We start from the raw sequence: 25096 nt of genomic DNA on the forward strand, positions 1-25096 counted from the left end.
GTTCCTCTGCCCCTAAAAAGTACAGTATTGTAAAATTCAACTATAGATGTTTAGTGCACCCTTGGTGTGGCTAAATGCCTCAGTACATGGTTTCACAATCTTATTTTGATTACGGCCACACCTATTTTGTATGACAGTGCTGGCTTGCCCAGAGCTAGCTTTGTTTGAAGATAATCCTCTATTATGTGTGCATTGACCCTGTGCAGGAGCAAGAAGTCATATCACTCTCTCCTCACTGCTGACATTGACTCACTAGGTGTAGACATGAGCTTTCAAGTTGTTTTCTCCTCTCAGCTGACATTGCTCACTACACAACTATATCCTGGTTATTTTTATTGCTGCTCTATTTAGTATGGGCAATAGGATTAGTTTGAAATGTAAATTTTAAGTCACAGACTCCCTTTAATGTATGCCACTGTTTTATGTAGTTGTTTACAGCATCCTATTTTAGTACTGAACTACCATGTTTCCCCTGAAAACAAGACCTAGCAGGATTTTTCAGCCTTTCAGAGTATGCTTGCAGATCATCATGTACATTGCCCCGTTGTGTTACAGTAAGCCCAGAAGTTTATAGTCACATGCTGGCTAGTTAATGAATTAACTATTCACCCCTTTTTCCCCCCATAATCCCACCCACTCCTCTGCTGGAGTCAGTTATTGGAGGTTGTGTTAATGAAAAATGAATATTCATGAACCCTTTTCCCACCCCCTGTGCCGGCATTAGTGATTGGAACTTCTGGTAATGAGAAATGAATATTCACCTTCATCCTCATCCACCCCTCTGTGGCGGGTGTCAGTGATTCACTAAGACTGTCATATTAGTGCCCAAAGATAGCAGCACAATGCTCCAACAGCTGCATGGAAAGGCATGCTGACACGCTCAGGTCAGAAGACCCGCTGGCCATTGCAAGAATTGTGCTTTGATACTCTGTCTAAGTGAATCACTGATGCCATGCAGAGGGGTGAGAGGGGAAGGTGGTTAACTTTAATTTTTTCACTAACATAAGTTTCAGTCACTGATGCTGGCAGGGGGTTGGCGGAGAAGGGGATAAATATTTATTCTTTTAAATAACACAAGTTCCAATCACTGATGCCGGCAGAGTGGTGGGTGGGATTATGGGAAGGCAAAGGTGGTGAATATTCGTTTTTTCATTTACAAAACTTCCAATCCAAGGTGCGCTGAATTTTGGGCAGGGGGAGGGGTGAATATTTATTTTTCATTATTGGGCAACCCTATCACTGCCACCAATCTAATATATAAAGCTGAATGCGTGTATGTGTGTGTGTGTGTGTGTGTGTGTGTGTGTGTATGTGTGTGTGTGTATGTCCGAGATCGGCATCTGCACCGTCGCAGCTACAGCCACAAAATTTTGCACACTCACACTTCTGGACGCCGAGAGCGTCATAGGCTATGTTTTGAGGGGAAATTTTAACCCCGCGCTTTACAGTTATTCACCAAAAAACCTGCCTCCATTAAAGCGAATGGAGTTGGGAGCCACAGTGCAGCCAGAACTTTAGAAGAATGCGCAGCCACGCCCTTATATGGAATGTTGGCGTGTCACAATGCAGCCAGGGAAAGAGACAGACACAGACAGGGAAAGAGGCAGACACAGACAGGCTAAGAAACAGACATAGACAGGGTAAGAGACAGACACAAAGAGACAGACACAGACAAAGAGACAGACTGACAGGGAAAGAGACAGACAGGGAAAGAGAGAGAAAGAGACAGGTTAAGAGACAGACACAGACAGGTAAAGAGACAGACAAAAAGACAGACAGGGAAAGAGACAGACAGGGAAAGAGAGGGAAAGAGACAGACAGGGAAAGTGACAGATAGACAGGGAAAGAGAGAGACAGGGAAATAGACAGAAACAGTCAGAGACAGACAGGGAAAGAGACAGACAGACAAAGAGATATATACAGAGGGGGAGACAGAAAGAGAATGGGAGAGAAACAGAGAGACAGTTACTATCCCAGGCAGCGCCGGGTGCTATGTTGTGAGGCGAAATTTTAACCCCGCGCATTCCAATTTACCAATCAATTTTGCCCCTATCTACATAATGGGGAAAAAGTGAAACAAAAAGTGTTGGGGGCAAATTGACAGCTGCCAGATGGGAACAAGGGGGACTTAAAGAATGAGAGCGATGGCGCCAAAGAGTATATACCGTACAGTTGCTAAGGTGGGCCCCCGACATGGGATACTCACCACACTCGAGGATATGAATACACACACAAAATGCGCCACACACTACCACGTGCTTGAACACATATACCACCCTCAGCACACATTTCACCACACATACACCAACCTCACCACATAATCGCCCTAAATCACACACAAGTCTGGTATTATCCTTCAAAAATATAAATCTGATTAATAAGCAGCCAAACTATAAGAACAACAAATGTACCATATAGGAAATACGGCAGCTGTCAGTCACATGACCTGTCTATTATGTGTATGTGTGAGCTAATATATACTGTCAGGGGGGAGGGCTTTCTGTTGCCTGGAGATTTATCAGGCTGCCAATAGCAACCAATCACTGCTTTGCTTCTATTTTGCTACAGTTAATTAATCTGAGCTCTGATTGGTTAATATAGGCAACAATTTAATGATTACATTTCTATCTATTTATTTTGTGGTTTTTGTGTGCAGAATACATTTTTGTTAATACATTCTATTTTGTTAACAGCAGTTATTAACCCGGGCGAAGCCAGGTAGTACAGCTAGTCTAATATATAAAGCTGAATGTGTGTATGTATGTATGTGTGTGTGTATGTCCGGGATTGGCATCCGCACTGTTGCAGTTATAGCCACAAAATTTTGCACACTCACACTTCTGGACCCCGAGAGCGTCATAGGCTATGCTTTGAGGGGAAATTTTAACCCCGCTCTTTAGAGTTATTCACCAAAAAACCTGCCTCCATTAAAGCGAATAGAGCTGGGAGCCACAGTGCAGCCAGAACTTCAGGAGAATGCGCAGCCACGCCCTTATATGGAATGTTGGCGTGTCACAATGCAGCCAGGGAAAGACACAGACAGGGAAAGAGGCAGACACAGACAGGGTAAGAAACAGACATAGACAGGGTAAGAGACAGACACAAAGAGACAGACACAGACAAAGAGACAGACTGACAGGGAAAGCGACAGACAGGGAAAGAGAGAGACAAGTTAAGAGACAGACACAGACAGGGAAAGAGACAGACACAGAAAAAGAGAAAGACAGACACAGGGAAACAGACAGACAGGGAAAGAGAGGGAAAGAGACAGACAGAGAAAGAGAGGGAGACAGACAGGGAAAGAGACAGTCAGGGAAAGTGACAGAGATAGATAGACAGACAAGGAAAGAGATTGAGACAGACGGAGAAAGAGAGTCAGAGACAGACAAGGAAAGAGACAGACAGACAAAGAGATAGAGAGAGAGACAGGGAAAGAGACAGACAGAAAAAGATAGAGAGAGAGACAGAGAGATATATATAGAGGGGGAGACAGACAGAGAATGGGAGAGAAACAGAGAAACAGTTACTATCCTGGGCGTTAATATATTCTATTTATACATTCTATCCCGGGAATGTTAATACATTCTATTTTGTTAACAGCAGTTATTAACCCGGGCGAAGCCGGGTAGTACAGCTAGTACAAAATATAAGGCATCCCCACAAATATGCCCTTATGCATCTTTTGGAGCAAAAAAAAATAATATAATACGCTGTCTTATATTTGTGAAAACATGGTATACAGCATATTGTGAGTCCTCATTAAGTAATCAAATCTAGCAGTGACAGCTCAAAGTTCAGTTCTTCTGTCATCACAGATCCACACTTTCAAGACATTTTTGTAGACTGTATTGATTTTGATTTCATTACACTATAATATTCTGACTTGTTAGAGGTTCTTCAGCTTGGACATTTTTATATATTTAACTAGATTAAGATAAAACATTTGAGCCAACAAAAGGCCATCTTAAATCATGTCAGAGAATGAAAGCGATTTTGTATACAGTACTTGTGTCACTTGTTACTTGTTAAGTACTCATAGCAAAAACAGTGAATTTCTTGGACGTGAAATAAACCAGACTTAATTATTTATAATTACTCTATGGAGCAAGCACTTCATTACAGAATAAAACATTGGACTTGTTTCTCTTCTCTTGAAAACAAACACTGATTTATGTTATTTATGTTCATTGGTTCATATACTGAGACTGTTCTCCATTTCTTCATATATCGTTCAGTTCCATTACACATTCTTCAGTTCTGAAATTAAAGGATCTTTGTAATAAGTTTATTATTTTACATACTGTTATTATAAAGTTATGGCTACACCTTGTTTTTTGTGTCGCCATTAACAGACAGCATAGATGCAGCATTCATAATGTCTTGCTGGTCATCATCCTTCTTTATGCATCTCCTTATAAATGTGTAAATAGCAATCACAGGTATAACTAAACTTGGAACTCCAGCAAGAATGACTATTATTGCATACACCCAGCCAGGATAAGCTTGTTCTTTTGACTTCGGAAACTCACTCTGTAGATTAAGGAGACAAAAAAATGTTATATATTTTTCTCTTACTCAACTTCCTTACTTATGTAATTGCTAATTATATTTATTTAAATATTTTTGAAACATCATTAACCCCTTCACCCCAGGACTATTTTCTGGTTTGTTTTTTTTCAGTTTAATTTTTTTCTTATGCTTCTTCCAAGACCCATAACATTTTTATTTTTGCATCAATATAACCATTTGTGGGCTTGTTTTTTGCTAGTTGAGTTGTACTTTTGAATGACTTACTCCTTTCAATTATAATTGTACTGAAATTTGGAAAAAAAATTCCAAGTGTGTTGAAATTGGACAATGGCAACTCCACAATAGTTTTTTTATTATTATTATTATTATTATTATTTACTATGTTCCCTATATGGTAAAATTGGCAATATGATTCTCCAGGTCAGCACAAGTGTGTAGATACTAAACATGCATATACTTGTATATTTATTTATTTTTTATTTAAGTGGTGAAAATTTTGGGGGACATTTGAAAATAAAAATACTTTTCTTTGTGTTACCATTTTCCTTAAACTGTAATATTCACATTTTTCTCCATAAGCTGACGTTTTTAGTTATACAATTTTGGCATGCATCTGATATTTTGATCATTTCTTATTGCATTTTATTGGAATGTTGCGGCGACCAAGAAAACTTAATTCTGGCAGTTTGATTTTTTTTTCTCTTTATGCCGTTTACTCAGCAAAATAGTTTCTTTCATATTTTGATAGACTGGACATTTCTGAACACAGCGATACCAAATATGTATATTTTTTTTTGTTACTTTTTTTTTTAATGCAAAAGGGATTTGAAGTTTTGTGTTTTTTTATTTTTTCACAATTTTAAAAGTTTTTTTTTAATTTTTACTGTGCTTCAAGTCCTCTAAGGTGACCACTTTTTTTCCTTTATCCTGTCACGTCTTGGCCTTTTGGTCTGCAGATTCATAATAGAAAACAGTTTCTGTGTTGAGTACCACAATTAACCCTGCAAGGTGTGCAAGATATCTCTGCATGTCATCACATTTATTTGGATAAGACCCTATTGTGCTTTTTGTTTCCCATAGCTCTTTGTTTCAAAATTTGTAGTGGGATATATTTGCACATAGCATTGTTGTATGGACAGGTACTGCATGGTAGGTTCCTAGAGTCCCATAGGCACTCTTTGTTCTTGTATATCAAGCCTCTTTGAAGAAGTAAAGTGTAAGTGCAATTTCAAGAAATGTTTCATAATAAGCTGTTCTGTGTCTATGTAGCACCCCACAGGGCAGGTGGTTAACCTACTCGTCGCTAGGCCGTTTCGGGTTGGGTCAGGCAATGTCATGGGTGGCCTTGCTCTGTTCTGTTGCCCCAAGGCGTACAGTAAATGGTGGGGAAGCGGGGTATTTAGGGAAAGTTTGTCGTGACGCCACCTGTTGTGTGCGGCCAGGGAGTAGCCACCGCTGCAGGATTCCTCGCCGGGGTAGGTGTTATAGCAGCCGGGATGGTGTCCCTCCCCACAGGCGGAGCGGGCCTGGGTGGATGAAGAGGGGAGGTAAGGCAGTTGATGCCTAAGTGCCGAGCAGCGACGCCGGTAAGAACAAGCCAACACAGTCTCTGGGAGTTCAAGGTGTAGTTTACTCACAGCTTTAGTCGCCAGCCCAGTAGTACTGGTCACTGCCGTGATGGGCTCCGATCAATCCCAGGCAAGTAAGTGGTCACCACCAGTGTTTTAAGAGAGAAGAAGAGAGAATCCTATTTCTAGGTTGTCCCCCTCAGTAGTTAGATACCCTGGCTGAGCTCCCACTCAAAGCCCCTAGTAGAGTTAAAGTTTTCCAGAGATTTCTTGCCAGAACTATGGTCACGACTGATCTGCATTTAATGTGAGTGTGTTGTGCCTATTTCTACTTCCAGTGGAACCTGCCCCCCAGGTGGCTGGCTTCAGTGACCGGGGAAGATCATTGATCGTGATGGCCACCCCCCTGCCTACCTTGAGCCATCCCACCCTGTGTGAAGGCTACTAAGCTGTATGTAGTGTGTGCATGTGGAACACCGGTGATTAACCCACCCTTACCTGAGATAGATACCACACCTTAATTGAGGTGCAGTACCCTGTGGCGACCAGAGCCTCAAGGGCACCACATCTAGATGATGAATAATGCTATATCGGGCCAACTCCTTAATGACTGTGGGCAGTAATGTTACGTCCTAAACCACCATAGTGTTATCTCGCCAGCTACTGCCGGCAGCCGGCGGGGATCCATACACAGGTCAACTGATTTGTACAGCTGACATGTGTGCCTCTCAGGCATGAGTGGATTTGCATTCCACCTGTGTCTGTTAACCCCTTAAATGGTGCTGTGAAAATGTCACAGCACATTTAAATGCTGGTCACAGTAAATCTTTACTCACCTGCCTCCATCGGCGTTGCAGTGACGTGATAACGGTGAGCCGATGGTTGTCATGGTAGTACAGGGTCATGTAATGACTCCTGTACCTCACATGACTCCATTCTTGTTTCACCTGGCCGGCTGCTGTCAGTGACTAGAAGTGAGTATTTCTGCTGTTCTCAGCTGTGTAGATGTGATCATCAGACATAAACAAGCTATCAGACTGCTGATCCTTATTGTCCTCTAGGGGGATAAGTAAAATTAAAATAAAGTAAAAAAAAAGTTTCAAAAATTAAAAAAAATATAAAAAAAATAAAAGTTCAAATCACCCCCCTTTCACCCCATTTAACACTGATGGGTTAAAAAAATAAAAATATAAACACATATTTGATATTGCCACATTCAGAAATGCCCAATCTATTAAAATATAAAATCAATTAATCTAATTGGTAAATGGTGTAGCGGCAAAAAAAATGCAAACGCCAAATCTCCATTTTTTGGTCGCCACAAATTTTGTGCAAAATTCAATAACAGGTGATAAATATGTAGCATCTGCGCAAAAATGGTATTGTTAAAAACATCAGCTCGAGATGCAAAAAATAAGCCATCACTGATCCATATATCTTGAAAAATGAAAACACTATGGGTCGTGGGAAATGGCGCAAATATTGAGCCACTTTTTTGGACAAACTTCTGATTTTTTTTAACTCTTTAGATAAAAGTAAACCTATACATGTTTAGTGTCTACGAACTCATACCGACCTGAGGAATCACACCAACATATCAGTTTTACCATATATCGAACATGATGATTAAAATCTCAAAAACAATCATGCAATCACACTTTTATTACAATTTTTCTTCACTTGGAATTATTTTGCTGCTTTCAAGTACAATATATGGTAAAACATATGGTTTCTTTTAAAAATACAACTTGTCCTGCAAAAAACAAGCCCTCATACGGCAAGAATGGAAGAAGGGAGCAAAAGACAAAACAGAAAATCGGCTGGCGTGAAGGGGTTAAATAACTTGCATCCTGCATTTTCACCAGTATCCCTATTTGCAGAATATAGCTGTTAGGGCTGCTTCTCTCTTGCGAGTTTCTCGCAGTAGAGCAATGCGAGAAAATCTCGCATTGGAATCGGACACGGGTCTATACTGTGCAGTGAAATAAATAATTAAAAAAAATGGCTTGCGGTTCCCCTCAATTTTAATACCAGCCAGATAAAGCCATACGGCTGAAGGCTGGTATTCTCAGGATGGGGAGCCCCACGTTATGGGGAGCCCCCCAGCCTAACAATATCAGTCAGCAGCCGCCCAGAATTGCCGCATATAATAGATGCGACAGTTCTGGGACTGTACCTGGCTCTTCCCGATTTGCCCTGGTGCGTTGGCAAATCGGGGTAATAAGGAGTTAATGGCAGCCCATAGCTGCTGCTAAATCCTAGATTAATCATGTCAGGCATCTATGAGACACCCTCCATGATTAATCTGTAACCCAGCCCTGCCCTTTACTTGGTTCCTCACTCTCTTCTCCCACCTTGCACCTCCACAGATTATAATAAGTTGACACCACAATGAGCTAGCATTTATCTTGTCTAGTCAACACCGAGTTTAGATGGGTTTTTTTTCAAACAAGATGGTGAGTTCAGGAGGCAGGGGGTTGAGGAAGAAGTGTCTCATAAGTGAGGCATGGAGGCAGATTTCTGTTATAGCAACATAGTACAATATTTCTTATACTGTGTTTACCTGTACTACTAATTTATGCATTTTTTGCTGAAAGTACAGTTCCCATTTAAGTGAAGTCTATGAAAATTGACTCTCCAATACAGCAGGCAATGAAGCATTGCCCAATTGCTTTATGTATTAAATCAATGGAAAAAACTTTGTAAAAACTTCTGGCTCTGTATCATATATTATGTATCTGTGCAAATCTTCCTCTGAATATCTAGCAGGGGTCACCAATAATAATCCATGATATTTTAACACTAGTCACCAATTTAACAATTCCTTAAACAAATGTAACAAAATAAAACAAAACAAGAACATTTTAGTGCTGGCTCACATGAAAGACTTGATGTGATATACTTACATAGCTGGGATCCCAAGTAATGTATAAAAGTTCCTGAGAAACTTTCACCACAAAGTAGAATAAGAATATAACAAGCATAATCAAAGGACTGATAACTCTCCAAGTGGCTTGCCAAAAGATATTTGGTTTATGACCAATCATGAATTCAATATCTCTGTTAAATCTAAAAATATAAAGGAACATACTTATTAGCTTTTTGCATTATTTATGTTATATATAATATGGAAATTCTATGTGTCTGTTTTTCAAAGTACACTTTATTAAAAACTTGCACAAGACATGGTGAAATTACAGAAGGATCCATCATAAGCAATAAAGCTTGTACACTGTGTGCAGAATTACTAGGCAAATGAGTATATTGATTACGATACCTTTTATACAAGTTGTCCTACTCCAAGCTGTATAGGCTTGAGAGCCAACTACCAATTAAGTAAATCAGGTGATGTGCATCTCTGTAATGAGGAGGAGTGTGGTGTAATGACATCAACACCCTATATAAGGTGTGCTTAATTATTAGGCAACTTCCTTTCTATTGGCAAAATGGGTCAGAAGAGAGATTTGATGGGCTCTGAAAAGTCCAAAATTGTGAGATGTCTTGCAGAGAGATGCAGCAGTCTTGAAATTGCCAAACTTTTGAAGCGTGATCACCGAGCAATCAAGCATTTCATGGCAAATAGTAAACAGGGTCGCAAGAAGCGTGTTGGACAAAAAGGCGCAAAATAACTGCCCATGAATTGAGGAAAATCAAGCGTGAAGCTGCCAAGTTGCCATTTGCCAAGAGTTTTGCCATATTTTAGAGCTGCAACGTTACTGGACTATCAAAAAGCGAAAGGTGTGCCATACTCAGGGACATGGCCAAGGTAAGGAAGGCTGAAAAACGACCACCTTTGAACAAGAAACATAAGATAAAACGTCAAGACTGGGCCAAGAAATATCTTAAGAAAAAACAAAAAGCCAGCACTAAATGTGCACTTCAGCACTAAAAATTCCAACTGTACTTATTATAAAAAATTTTGAGATTTGTCTAGATCTGTCTAGATTTTGGCGGTTGGTGACTGTTCACATTAAGTCATCAGGCCTTGTCCACAGGCTATTTACTTCATGCAGCATTTGCTTGGATCTGTCCCGCCCACAGCCATGACTCAGTCATGGGTATGGGATTGAAATAGACCAGGTGAGTGCTGCTAAGAGCAGTTCTACTATTCATATGTGAGGCCATATGGCACATTTTATAAAATTATTTTAGTGTAGGACTGCCTCAAATGAGATTTGCCGTGACGTGGCGAGGCAGCTCAAGAAACTGCAATTTTTTGCCAAAAATCTTACATTTTTTTTATAAGTACAGTTTGGAATTTTTAGTGCTGAAGTACACATTTAGTGCTGGCTTTTTGTTTTTTCTTCATTGAATTGGTCAGTGGCTGACCCCCACCTTACTATGCACCCCAATTTGGGATGTATTCCATCTGTCTAGATTTTGGCGGTTGGTGACTGTTCACATTAAGTCATCAGGCCTTGTCCACAGGCTATTTACTTCATGCAGCATTTGCTTGGACCTGTCCCGCCCACAGCCATGATTCAGTCATGGGTACGGGATTGAAATAGACCAGGTGAGTGCTGCTAAGAGCAGTTCTACTATTCATAGGTGAGGCCGTATGGCACATTTTAAAAAAATATTTTAGTGTAGGACTGCCTCAAATGAGATTTGCCGTGACGTGGCGAGGCAGCTCAAGAAATTGCAATTTTTTGCCAAAAATCTCAAAATTTTTTATAATAAGTACAGTTTGGAATTTTTAGTGCTGAAGTGCACATTTAGTGCTGGCTTTTTGTTTTTTCTTCAAGAAATATCTTAAGACTGATTTTTTCAAAGGTTTTATGGACTGTTGAAATGAGAGTGACTCTTGATGGGCCAGATAAATGGGCCAGAGGCTAGATTAGTAAAGGGAAGAGAGCTCCACTCCTACTCAGACACCAGCAAGGTGGGGGTGGGGTACTGGTATGGGCTGGTATCATCAAAGATTAACTTGTGGGACCTTTTCAGGTTGAGGATGGAGTGAAGCTCAACTCCCAGACCTACTGCCAGTTTCTGGAAGACAACTTCTTCAAGCAGTGGTACAGGAAGAAGTTGGTATCATTCAAGAAAAACATCATTTTCATGCAGAACAATGCTCCATCACATGTATCCAACTACTCCACAGCGTGGCTGGCCAGTAAAGGTCTAAAAGATGAAAAAATAATGACATAGCCCCCTTGTTCACTTGATCTGAACCCCATAGAGAACCTGTGGTCCTTCATAAAATGTGAGATCTACAGGAAGGGTAAACAGTACACCTCTCAGAACAGTGTCTGGGAGGCTGTGGTGGCTGCTGCACGCAATGTTGATCGTAAACAGATCAAGCAACTGACAGAATCTATGGATGGTAGGTTTTTGAGTGTCATCATAAAGAAAGGTGGCTATATTGGTCACTAATTTTTTGGAGTTCTGTTTTTGCATGTCAGAAATGTTTCTTTCTACATTTTGTGCAGTTATATTGGTTTACCTGGTGAAAATAAAAAAGTGAGATGGGAATATATCTGTTTTTTATTAAGTTCCTTAATAATTCTATTAAGATTTGATATTTATGAGTCATTTGGGTTGATTGAGAACATATTGTTGAGAACATATTGTTGATCAATAATAAAAAAAAAATCACCTAAAATACAACTTGCCTAATATTTCTGCACACGGTGTATGCCCAGAAAGTGTAAACTGTATGTATGTAAATAAAATCAAGCTTTATTTTAAAACTATATATGCATTTGTTTTTCACCTTATTTGTTAAGAGATTGTAATTCATAGATATACTGTACCATGCGCTTAAGGTAAACTTTAATAAACACAGCTACATAGGGCCAACTAAGTTCTCTAATGAATTAAACAGGAAAAAAATATATAAACTAGAATAAAAACATAATATGTAGGCATACTGCGAAAAGTAATTTAATAGTAAAACACACACTAAACATACAGTGCTTAAATAACACTTTGTTAAATCAAAAAGTGCAAAAGTCATCCCACCGCGACAATATGTACATAATGAGGATGGTCTCTAACTCTGGTACCTTACCTCACTATGTGCCATCCAGGCCTTAAAATAAATGAGGGCAGAGCAGGACCAGTGCCTGACAGTGTTTTTCACCTATGTGTGGAAAGCTAAGCTAGAGATACTGGGGAGACAGCAGTATAAGTTCCAGTACAATATTATTATTATTATTATTATCAATAAATATTATTTATAAAGCACCATTGATTTCATGGTGCTGTATATGAGAAGGGGTTACATACAAAACAGGTTACAGTAGACAAATTGGTACAGAAGGGAGATGGCCCTGCCCTTGCAGGCTTACATTCTATAGAATAATGGGAGGGAGCCAGTAAGTGTGGTGGGGGTTGAGGCAGCTCCAGTGGTGGCGAGGTGGAAGTTCTGGAGTGGAGGTGAGGCAGCGGGGTAATTGCACACAGTAGGCAATTTTTAAGAGATGGGTTTTCAACATCCATTTGAAGCTTACAAGTGAAGCAGATAAGCTGAAGTGTTGAGGTACAGAATGCAAGAAGACAAGGTATACTCTTGAGAAGTCTTAGAGGCGTTTGGAGGAGGAATGAATAAGTGTGGAGGAGAGAAAGGTCTTGGGAGGACCAGAAATTACGTGTTGGAGTATATCCGGAGATTCGCTTCGAGATTTTTGGAGGAGACAGATTATGGACAGCTTTGTAGGTCAGTATTAGTAGTTTGAATTGAATATTGTGGGAATTAGGAGCCAATGAAGAGATTTGCATAGGGGAGAAGCTGTGGAGTAGCGAGGAGAGAGGAGGATTAATCAGATTCTGGAATTATCTTTGGGTTTGAGATGGCAGAAGATGGTGAGAGATGGGATGTGCGGTATGAAGAACAGGGCATAGTTGAGGGTTACTTTGATCTAGCGGACTTCAGGTACAGGGAGAGTGTGGCATTATTTATTGTAATAGGTCAGGTAGGGGAGATAAGTGAGATGGGGAAAAGATGATTAGTTTTGTTTTGCCGACATTGAGTTTTAAAAAGTGAAAGGAGAAGGAGGATATGGCTGGTAGACAGTCCGGGATTCTGGACAGCAGAAATGTGACATCTGGGTCAGAGAGGTAGATCAGAGCTTCATCACATATCATAGTATCATAGTATCATAGTTTTTAAAGTTGAAGGGAGACTCTAAGTCCATCTAGTTCAACCCGTAGCCTAACATGTTGATCCAGAGGAAGGCAAAAAAAACCCCAATGTGGCAAACAAGTTCCAATGGGGAAAAAATTTCCTTCCTGACTCCACATCCGGCAATCAGACTAGTTCCCTGGATCAATACCCTGTCATGAAATCTAATATACATAACTGGTAATATTAAATTTTTCAAGAAAGGCATCCAGGCTCTGCTTAAATGTTAGTAGTGAATCACTCATTACAACATCATGCGGCAGAGAGTTCCATAGTCTCACTGCTCGTACAGTAAAGAATCCTCGTTTTGATTATGATTAAACCTTCTTTCCTCAAGATGTAGCGGATGCCCCCGTGTTCCAGTCGCAGGCCTAGGTGTAAAAAGATCTTTGGAAAGGTCTCTGTACTGTTCCCTCATATATTTATACATTGTGATTAGATCCCCCCTAAGCCTTCGTTTTTCCAAACTAAATAACCCCAAGTTTAATAACCTGTCTTGGTATTGCAGCCCACCCATTCCTCTAATAATCTTGGTCGCTCTTCTCTGCACCCTCTCCAGTTCAGCTATGTCCTTCTTATATATCGGTGACCAGAATTGTACACAGTATTCTAAGTGCGGTCGCACTAGTGACTTGTACAGAGGTAGAACTATATTTTTTTCATGAACACTTATACCTCTTTTAATACATCCCATTATTTTATTAGCCCTGGCAGCAGTTGCCTGACACTGTCCACTAAAGTGAAGTTTACCATCCACCCATACACCCAAGTCTTTTTCTGTGTCTGTTTTACCCAGTGTTCTGCAATTAAGTACATAATCATAAATGTTATTTCCTCTACCCAAGTGCATGACCTTACATTTATCTACATTAAACTTCAATTGCCACTTCTCAGCCCAATCCTCCAATTTACATAAATCTCCCTGTAATCTAAAATTATCCTCCTCTGTATTGATTACCCTGCAGAGTTTAGTATCATCTGCAAATATTGAAATTCTACTCCGCATGCCCCCAACAAGGTCATTTATAAATATGTTGAAAAGAAGCGGGCCCAATACTGACCCCTGTGGTACCCCACTATGAACTGAGACCCAGTCCGAGTACATACCATTAATAACCACCCTTTGTTTCCTATCACTGAGCCAGTTTTTAACCCAGTTACACATATTTTCCCCTATGTCCATTTTTCTCATTTTATGTACCAACCTTTTGTGTGGCACCGTATCAAAAGCTTTTGAAAAGTCCATATACACAACATCCACTGCATTTCCCTGGTCCAGGCTTGAACTTACCTCTTCATAGAAGCTGATCAAATTAGTTTGACAGGATCGATCCCTCATAAACCCATGTTGATACTCTGTCATAAGGTTATTTTTCTTGAGATACTCCAGTATAGCATCTCTCAAGAAACCCTCAAGGATTTTACCAACCGTAGAGGTTAAACTTACCGGCCTATAATTTCCCGGCTCAGTTTTTGTCCCCTTTTTGAATATTGGCACCACATTTGCTATGCGCCAGTCCTGCGGTACCGACCCTGTTATTAAGGAATCTGAGAAGATTAAAAATAATGGTCTATCTATCACAGAACTCAATTCCTGTAGTACTCTGGGGTGTATGCTATCCGGGCCCGGAGATTTGTCAACCTTAGTGATTTCGAGGTGGCGGCGTACTTCCTGCTGGGTTAAGCAGGTAATATTCAAGGGTGAATTTATGGTATCACTGGTCATGTCATCTGCCATGGCATTTTCTTGTATAAAAACCGTAGAAAAAAAGTCATTCAGCAGGTTGGCTTTACCCTCATCCCCTTCCACCATTTCACCAAGACTATTTTTAAGGGGGCCAACACTATCGCTTTTCAGTTTTTTACTGTTTATGTAGTTAAAGAATATTTTAGGATTATTTTTACTTTCTCTCTGTCTCAAACTTAGCTAACTTAATTTGCTTTTTACATATTTTATTTAATTTTCTATAATTATATAATGCCTCATCACTACCTACCCTCTTTAATTCTTTTAAGGTTTTCTGTTTTTCTTTTATTGCTTCCCTTACAGCTCTATTTAGCCATAGGGGTTTCCTCCTATTTCTAGCATGTTTGTTCCCATAGGGTATATTTTCTGCACAAGCCCTATTCAGGATGCTCATAAAAGTCTCCCATTTGCTTTGTGTACTTTTATTACTTAGTACATCATCCCAGTTTATTGCACTAAGATCATCTCTCAACCGTTTAAAATTTGCTTTCCTGAAGTTTAGTGTCCTTGTAGCCCTTCTACTAGACATCTTACTAAAGAATACATGAAAACTTATTATTTTGTGATCACTATTCCCCAAGTAACCCCCAACTTGTATATTTGATATGCAGTCTGGCCTATTGGTTAGTACAAGGTCTAGTAGTGCTCCCCCTCTTGTGGGGTCCTGTACCATTTGTGAAAGGTAATTATCTTTCATTGTTATCAAAAATCTATTTCCTTTGCTGGAACTGCAAGTTTCTGTTCCCCAATTTATATCAGGATAGTTAAAGTCCCCCATAATAATTACCTCTCCGAGACTCGCTGCTTTATCAATTTGTTTTATGAGGAGATTCTCTACCTCTTCCATAATATTCGGCGTCTTATAACACACCCCTATCAGTATTTTATTATTCATTCTCCCCCCCTTATCTCCACCCATAGGGACTCTACATTCTCAGTACCCTCACATATGTTGTCACGCAGGATGGGTTTTAAGGATGATTTTACATATAGACACACACCTCCCCCTCGCTTATTTGTATGGTCATTCCTGAATAGGCTATAACCCTGTAAATTAACAGCCCAGTCATAGCTCTCATCCAGCCATGTCTCTGATATCCCCACTATATCATAATTTTCTTCCAACAATATTAATTCTAATTCCTCCACCTTATTTGTGAGGCTTCGGGCATTAGTGTACATGCATGTTACGTATGACTCTGTACCTGTATTCCTGCTTACTGTATTAACTGTCCTAACCCTTCCCCCCGTACCACCCCCAATTTCATTACTTGTGCCCTGGTCACTATCTGCACTACATTCCCCTTCTATAAAGTGAATACCCTCGCCCCCCATTCCTAGTTTAAACACTCCTCCAACCTTCTAGCCATTTTCTGCCCCAGCAGAGCTGCACCCTCCCCTTTAAGATGCAGCCCATCCCTAGCATAGAATCTGTAGCCAACTGAAAAGTCGGCCCAATTCTCCAGGAACCCAAAACCCTCTTTCCTACACCAATTCCTGAGCCACCTGTTAACCTCCCTGATCTCTCTTTGCCTCTCTGGTGTGGCTCGTGGCACAGGCAGTATTTCCGAAAATACCACCTTTGAGGTCCATGCTTTAAGCTTACAACCTAATTCCCTGAAATCATCTTTAAGGACCTTCCACCTACCTCTAACTTTGTCATTTGTGCCAATGTGTGCAATGACCGCTGAGTCCTCCCCAGCCCCTCCCAGTAATCTGTCAACCCGATCAGCGATGTGCCGAACTCGAGCACCAGGAAGACAACACACTGTTCGGCGATCCCTGTCTTTGTGACAGATTGCCCTATCTGTCCCCCTAATAATTGAGTCCCCCACTACCAGTACCTGTCTTGCCTGCCCTGCACTCCTATTCCCCCCCTTACTGGAGCAGACACTCCTCTGGCATTCAGAGGTCATGCCTTGCTGCAGCAATGCTACCCCTGTAATGACATCCCCCTCATCTGCCAAGTTTGCAAACCTATTGGGGTGTGTCAGTTCAGGACTAGCCTTCCTAGCACTTTTCCCTTTACCCCCCTTTCTAACTGTCACCCAGCTACCTACCTCACCGTCTTGCCGCTCCCTACTACGATCCTCCCCCACATCTGACCCAGCAAGCTGCTGCTCAGTGAGCAGCAAACTCCTTTCCATATTGCTAATGCATCTCAGAGTTGCCAGCTGCTCATTTAGATCCAGTATCTGGGCTTCCAAATATGCAACTTGCGCACATCTCGAACAACAGTATGCACCCTCGAACGGCTTTTCAAGGACTGCATACATGAGACAAGATGTACACTGGATCGCATTAGCAATAGTGGAGCACATTTTCTAATGGGGATAGCACTAAACAAATGTTAAGTAATTAAACAACTAAATACAAACAATTCTACTCACACTTACTTTTGCTCACACTTTGCTCACTCACGCCCACAATGAAGAAGACAGGCTAAAATTCAGAAGTTTCGGTTTTCAGAAGTCTTCCTTCCAGCTGTAACGGCCAAAACCCGGTTCTCCTTGAGCTCGCGGTGACTCTTCACTTATCCCAGAAGGCACTGGGAATATGCAAATTATCCTCGCAAGACTCCTTCCCTGGCTTTCAGAAGTCTTCCTTTCGGCTGTAACGGCCAAAACCCGGTTCTCCTTGAGCTCGCGGTGACTCTTCACTTATCCCAGAAGGCACTGGGAATATGCAAATTATCCTCGCAAGACTCCTTCCCTGGCTTTCAGAAGTCTTCCTTTCGGCTGTAACGGCCAAAACCCGGTTCTCCTTGAGCTCGCGGTGACTCTTCACTTATCCCAGAAGGCACTGGGAATATGCAAATTATCCTCGCAAGACTCCTTCCCTGGCTTTCAGAAGTCTTCCTTTCGGCTGTAACGGCCAAAACCCGGTTCTCCTTGAGCTCGCGGTGACTCTTCACTTATCCCAGAAGGCACTGGGAATATGCAAATTATCCTCGCAAGACTCCTTCCCTGGCATATGGGTGGTACTGAAAATCATGGAGCTTTATAAGTTAGCTCAGGACAAAGATATAGATGGAGAAGAGTAAGGATCCCAAGACAAAGCTTTGAGGAACACCGATAGAGAGTATGTGGGATGAAGCGGTAGTGAAGGAGTTGGAGACACTAAAGCTGTGGTTGGAAAGGTATGAGGAGATCTAGGAGAGGGCAAGGTCTCTGAAACCAAGGGAATAGAGTATCTGTAGTAGGAGGGAGTGGTCAACAGTTTCAAAGACAGGTCTAGAAGGAGGAGTATAGAGAAGTTTTTGTTGGATTGGCAGTAAGTCATTAGTAATTTTGCTGAGGGCAGTTTTGGTAGAGTGGTGAGAATAGAATCTAGTTTATAGAGTGTCAAAGAGTGAGTTGGATGAGAGTTGGTGGGAAAGTTAAAAAATTTGACTAGAATCAAAAGTGAAGTGTTCAGGAATCCACTATCCTCCAGTACTGTCATATTCCAGAACTGCAACCTTCCTGGATTGACAAGAGTTACAAGGTATTCAATGCTCAGAGACATTATCAATGTAAGGGAGGCTGAAACCTGACCACCACATGAGACACAAGTTGAAGAATCAAAACTGTTCCAAGAAATATCTGAAGACAGATTTTCAAAAGGTTTTATGGACCGATGAGAGAAGAGTGACTGTAGACGGACCAGATGAACTAACCCATGGCTGGATTAATAATGGGCACATACCTTCAATTCGACTCAAATACCAGCAAGGTGGAGGTATGGTACTTTTATAGATTGGAATTATTAAAGATGACATAGTTGGAACTTTTCAGTTTGGAGATGGGCACAAAATAACCTCCCAAACCTGCAGCCAGTTTATTCAAGCAGTAGTATTGGAATGCTGTGAAGTATTCCACTGATTGGATACCAAGTAAAGGCCTTAAAGATAAAAGAATGATGACATGGCCACTTCCTCACCTGACCTAATTCCTATTGAGAACATGTGGGCACTTTGTTAAAAGGAGAACTAAGGTGAAGGAAAACAGTCACCTCTTTGAAATGTATAAAGTCAACAGAACCTCATAGCGAATAAATAATATGCAGTTCATATATAGATAAAAAATATGTAATTTTATTAAATATAACAAAAACATCAAAAGTACAGTAATGTTTACAACACAACATTAAAGGCATCTTGTCACCAGATTTTTGTGTTCTATATCAAAATTAGCACCTTAAGCAGCGCCTGTGTTGCATTCCATAAAGGTGCATGGTGTCCACTCACTCTGTAGACCCCACAAATACTTTTATAAAATCTATGTATGTAAATCCTTGGATCAGGTCCAATAAGTGTCCTAGGTTGTGGCTCCTGTCACTCCTTTTGGCGCTAATTGCCGTCTACCTTTGATGAGTGAAGTGGATGATCCCTTTGGCGCCATCCACATAGCTGGGCATAATCTCACGCCTGTGCTGTGACATTGCCGGCTTGCACAGGCACACTTCGCTCTGCCGTCTTGAGGTCAGAGCCGAAAATATCAGTGCGCCCTGTGCAAACCGGCAAGTTCTCTGCACGGGCACAAAATTTTGCCCAGCTGCGTGGATGGCGTCAGAGGTATCATCCACTTCAACCATCAAAGGAGGATGGTGATCAGCACTGAAAGGAGGGACAGGAGCTGCGACCTAGGATGATATCTATATGTATCCGAAATGGTATGATCAAAAGTTCTAAAGTGCTAGTGCAATATAATTAGCCTAATGTGACATGCATGTAGGTGCATATAAATATCAGCATATTGGTATTTGGTACCTGCTGAAAATATTAACAGTGCATAAATAGCATAAGTAGCAAGTAGCAAGTATACACAGAATGTGCATAAGCGTCAGCGCATTAATATTAGATGGACATGATAAAGCACTAGGGTATTCATGGATACAGTTATAGTTAATACCAGTTAATTCCTTCGTCAAATCTGAAACGTATGTTGGGGTTAGAGTTGAGCGCGGTTCGCGGTTCGAGGTTCTCCAGTTCTAGGCTCGAGTGATTTTGGGGCCTGTTCTAGATCGAACTAGAACTCGAGCTTTTTGCAAAAGCTCGATAGTTCTAGAAACGTTCGAGAACGGTTCTAGCAGCAAAAAAACAGCTAATTCCTAGCTGGCTTTCCGCTGTAATAGTGTAAGTCACACTGTGACTCACACTATTATGACATTTCAGTGTATAGTGTGCGGGAACAGCGCCTTCAGATCACTGCTGTTTGTATAATGGCGATCGCCATTTTTTTTTTTTTCCCTTGTCTTCCTTCCCTAAGCGCGCGCGTGTAGTGGGGCGGGCCAGCATGTCAGCCAATCCCAGACACACACACAGCTAAGTGGACTTTTAGCCAGAGAAGCAACGGCATGTGTGATAGGATGTCCATGTCACATGTCCCTGCATTATAAAACCGGACATTTTCCTCCAGGACGCCATTATCTCTTCTGCGTCCTTGGTGTCAGACATCACTTGGGCAGCTGCGTCCTGAGTCCTATCGCTGATACAGCTGTATGCGCTCCATACACAGCGCTGGACAGCATAGGGATAGCACTTTCCATCAGTCCTTTTAAGGGCTCGTACCGGCAGGGTCAGAGCCATAGGTGACAGGTCCTGAAAACAGCGACAGCGTCTGTGTAGCAAAGGTCAGGGATTTCGTCGCTGCATTTCCCCATTAGGAGGGATAAAAAGGCAGGCTTCCATTCCTCTACCCAGAGCCCCACAATCCTGGCACTGTACCCTCCTGTCCTCTGCACACTCCAACTCATTATAACTAAGCCATTATACTAGCAAACACTCAGTGTACCTAGTGGCATCCTAAACGTGGCTATTGGACTGTTGTCTAGTCACACTAGTGCAAAGACATTTGCAGCACCTCTACCTGCATTGCACACTCCAACTCATTATAACTAAGCCATTATACTAGCAAACACTCAGTGTACCTAGTGGCATCCTAAACGTGGCTATTGGACTTTTTTCTAGTCACACTAGTGCAAAGATATTTGCAGCACGTCTGCCTGCATTGCACACTCCAACTCATTATAACTAAGCCATTATACTAGCAATTTTTGCTGCAAGTTTAAGGGCCGTAGTTGCATTGTCAGGGATATTTATTCTTATTATTCTGCTGTTAATAAAGCTAGACCACCACTGCAATCTACACCACCTCTCAATTTTTACTACCACATTTTCAGTGCACAATCTTGTCACAATCAACATGAGTGGCAAAATGACAGATGCTGGTGGAAAGGGGAAGAGGCGTGGTGGAAAAGGCAAAAAAGGTTTTGTCCGTGGGGAAGGTGGAAAAGCTCCATTATCATCTGCTGAAGATAGAGCATCTACCAGCAAAAGTAAGATGTCTACTACTTACCGTGGACAATCCGATGTGCTCCCTTTTTTATGGACACGAACAACAGGAACAAAGGTAGATGATGGCCAAAAAAGGAAAATGCTTGAATGGATCTCAAGTGGTCCAACAAGTGCCCTCTCAGCCTCTTCAAGTACCGCATCCAAAAAACACCAGTCCTCTGAGTTGTCATCCCAATCAAACTTGCTTTCTCCCAGCTCTGAAGTCTCCATCAGCCCTGCACAGTATGGTGGAACTGAGATGGCTGAGTCTGCAGAGCTGTTCAGTCACACTATAGCCTGGGAATCAGAGGTCTGCTCCCAAGTTACAGTGAGTACAGAACAGGAAATGGTTTGCAGTGATGCCCAGAACCTTTGTGACTCTGATTCAGGCCGTGAGGACCAAGTTTCTGAGCATAATGTTGACCCTTTGTCACAAACTGTAACACCTGTGGTTATAGACAATGAGGAACATACTGATGAAGATGAGACGCAGATACCCGATTGGGATGACAACTTAAATATTCGGTCAGGGCAAGAAGAGGCTCGGTCTGAGGGGGAGGGGAGTGCAAACACAACAATTGATGATGAAGTTCTAGATCCCACCTACTGTCAACCCACAGTCAGGCACTCGAGGAGGTCAACAGAGGTGGTGGAGGAGGATGCAACTGATGACGAAGTTACCTTGCGCCTTCCTGGACAGAGTCGGAGTACTGGTAGCACGTGTACAACTGCATCCTCAGCCACCACTCTGCCTCTGAGCATTATTCGGGGTGGATCAACAGGTCGCATGGCCTCTAAGCCTTGCCTAGCCTGGTCCTTTTTTGACATAGAAAAAGATCGCCCAAATTATGTGATCTGTAAAATTTGTCATGGTTCTCTTAGTAGAGGTCAAAACCTCAGCAGTTTGACAACTTCTTCCATGAATCGTCACATGAATAAATATCATATGGCCCGGTGGGAAGCTCACCGTGCTGCAATGCGGCCTAGCGGAGCGAACCATCCACCGCCTGCCCCTTCCAGTGCATCCGCGCGCTCGTCATCTTCTAGGACTGTGGGGACAGCTGTCACACCTGTTTTTCCACCCACAACTTCCACCACTGTAACCGCAACAGGCAGTTTGCTTGGTAGGTCGTCAGTTGGTTTGGAAGGGGAAACAAGTGAGTGTGTACAGCTCTCTCAGACATCGATAGCACCAACGTTGGATGAAGGCAACATCATGTCTCCGCCAGCACTTTCCTCACAAACCTGCATTTTTCCAGGGGCACCCTACTCAACACCGTCTACACACAGCAGCCAGATCTCTGTCCCTCAGATGTGGTCAAATAAAAGGCCACTTCCTGGGACCCATGACAAAGCGAAGAGGTTGACTCTATCCCTCTGTAAGCTCTTGGCTACTGAAATGCTGCCTTTCCGCCTAGTGGACACACAGGATTTTAGAGACCTTATGTCTGTTGCTGTGCCCCAGTACCAGATGCCTAGTCGCCACTACTTCTCTAAGAAAGGTGTGCCCGCGCTACACCAGCATGTCGCACACAACATCACAGCTTCCTTGAGAAACTCTGTGTGTAAACGGGTGCATTTCACCACCGATACTTGGACCAGTAAGCACGGACAGGGACGTTACATGTCGCTGACTGGGCACTGGGTAACTATGGTGATAGATGGTGAAGGGTCTGCTGCACAAGTCTTGCCATCCCCACGACTTGTGTGTCAATCCTCTGTCTGTCCAAGTTCCGCCACTGCTTCTGCATCCTTCACCTCATCTGGGTCCTCCACTTCCGCCCAAGCCTGCCTGGTCAGGCCACCAGCGTTCTCACAGCGCAAAAGGAATCACGCACCCCTCATTACTATGCTGGCAGCAGAGCGCAACGGCATCAGGCGGTCTTTAGCTTGACATGTCTTGGGAATAAGAGTCACACAGCTGAGGAGTTGTGGTCAGCTCTGCGGTCCGAGTTTAATAAATGGTTGTCTCCACTCAACCTGCAGCCTGGTAAGGCCGTGTGCGACAATGCTGCAAACCTGGGTGCGGCCCTTCGCCTGGGCAAGGTGACACACGTACCTTGTATGGCTCACGTGTTGAACCTTGTCGTCCAGCAATTTCTAACACACTATCCCGGCCTAGATGGCCTTCTGAACAGGGCACGAAAACTGTCTGCTCACTTCCGCGGTTCAAGCGCCGCAGCTGAGCGACTTGCATCGCTCCAGAAGTCTTTCGGCCTGCCGGTTCATCGCCTGAAATGCGATGTGGCAACATGCTGGAATTCAACTCTCCACATGTTACAGCGACTGTGGCAGCACCGCCGAGCCCTGGTGCAATACGTCATGACGTATAGCCTGGGCCAACGAGATGCAGAGGTGGGTCAGATCACCCTGATGGAGTGGTCTCAGATCAAGGACCTATGCACCCTTCTGCACAGTTTCGACATGGCGACGAATATGTTTAGCGCTGACAATGCCATTATCAGCATGACGATTCCAGTCATTTACATGCTGGAGCACACGCTAAACACTATTCGGAGTCAGAGGGTGGGACAACAGGAAGGGGATGAACTACAGGAGGATTCATATGCGCAAGACACAACAACATCACCAAGGTCCAGACGTTCATCATCACCAAGGCGGCAGGCATGGGACCATGGGGGACAGGGATCAACAAGGGCGCATGGTAGCAGGCGAGATGTTGAGGAAGGTGCAGGAGAACATGAAGAAATGGAGGACGAACTGTCCATGGACATGGAAGACTCAGCGGATGAGGGAGACCTTGGTCAAATTTCAGTTGAAAGAGGTTGGTGGGAGATGTCAGAGGAAGAAAGAACGGTTAGCACCTCTATGCCACAAACACAGCGTGGACTTGGTCCGCATGGCTGCGCAAGACACATGAGTGCCTTCTTGTTGCACTACCTCCAACATGACCCTCGTATTGTCAAAATTAGAAGTGATGATGACTACTGGCTTGCCACACTATTAGATCCGCGGTACAAGTCCAAATTTTGTGACATAATTCCAGCCATAGAAAGGGACGCACGTATGCAGGAGTATCAGCAGAAGCTGTTACTCGATCTTAGCTCGGCTTTTCCACCAAACAACCGTGCAGGTGCAGGGAGTGATTCTCCCAGTTGTAACTTGCCAAACATGGGACGGTCTCGTCATCTTCAACAGTCTATCCGTACCAGTAGGACCGTATCTGGCGCTGGTAACAGCAATTTTATGAAATCTTTTCATAATTTTTTTAGACCCTCTTTTGCAAGGCCACCAGTGACAACAAGTCTGACACATAGTCAACGGCTGGAGAGGATGATACAGGAGTATCTCCAAATGAACATCGATGCCATGACTTTGCAAATGGAGCCTTGCTCCTTTTGGGCTTCAAATCTAGAAAAATGGCCAGAGCTATCCAGTTACTAGAGATGAGCGAACTGGTCCCGGTTCGGCTCGAGGCGGTTCGCCGAACGGAGGTCCCGTTCGAGTTCAGTTCGTCGAACGTTCGACGAACCGAACTCGAACGTATAGGCTATAATGGGAGGCAATAACAAACACATAAAAATGCATTATAAATGTACACAAACAGTTAATAAACATTGCCATAACACTTACCGGTCCTCGCGATCCCTTCTGCACTCTGTCTCCTGCCGCTATTCCATCCGATGATCGCTGAATCCTCCCGGTGACCTGCACTGCCAGCAGAGAAGCAGGACCTATCGTGACATCAAAATAGCCATGTGACCAGTCACGTGGCTATTATCTCATTGGCTACAGACTGGTCATATGACTATGACACGTCATGTAGGACCTGCGAGTGCATCTCTCCGGTA

General features: G+C 42.6%; 1 protein-coding gene across 2 annotated transcripts in view; it reads right to left on the minus strand.

Moving 5' to 3' along the window:
- Positions 1-4068: 4068 nt before the first annotated feature.
- Positions 4069-25096, minus strand: part of SLC6A19 (solute carrier family 6 member 19) — a 913143-nt gene continuing 892115 nt past the window's right edge. For both annotated transcript variants that reach the window (XM_075315004.1, XM_075315002.1), the window contains 2 exons: positions 9005-9167; positions 4069-4530 (listed from right to left, as the gene is read on the minus strand). In XM_075315004.1, coding sequence (XP_075171119.1) covers positions 4321-4530; positions 9005-9167 — 373 coding nt within the window. In that variant the 3' untranslated portion in view covers positions 4069-4320. The remainder of the gene's footprint in view (positions 4531-9004; positions 9168-25096) is intronic.

Source organism: Anomaloglossus baeobatrachus, chromosome 6 (genome assembly GCF_048569485.1).
Source record: "Anomaloglossus baeobatrachus isolate aAnoBae1 chromosome 6, aAnoBae1.hap1, whole genome shotgun sequence".
Lineage (NCBI taxonomy): Eukaryota > Metazoa > Chordata > Amphibia > Anura > Aromobatidae > Anomaloglossus > Anomaloglossus baeobatrachus.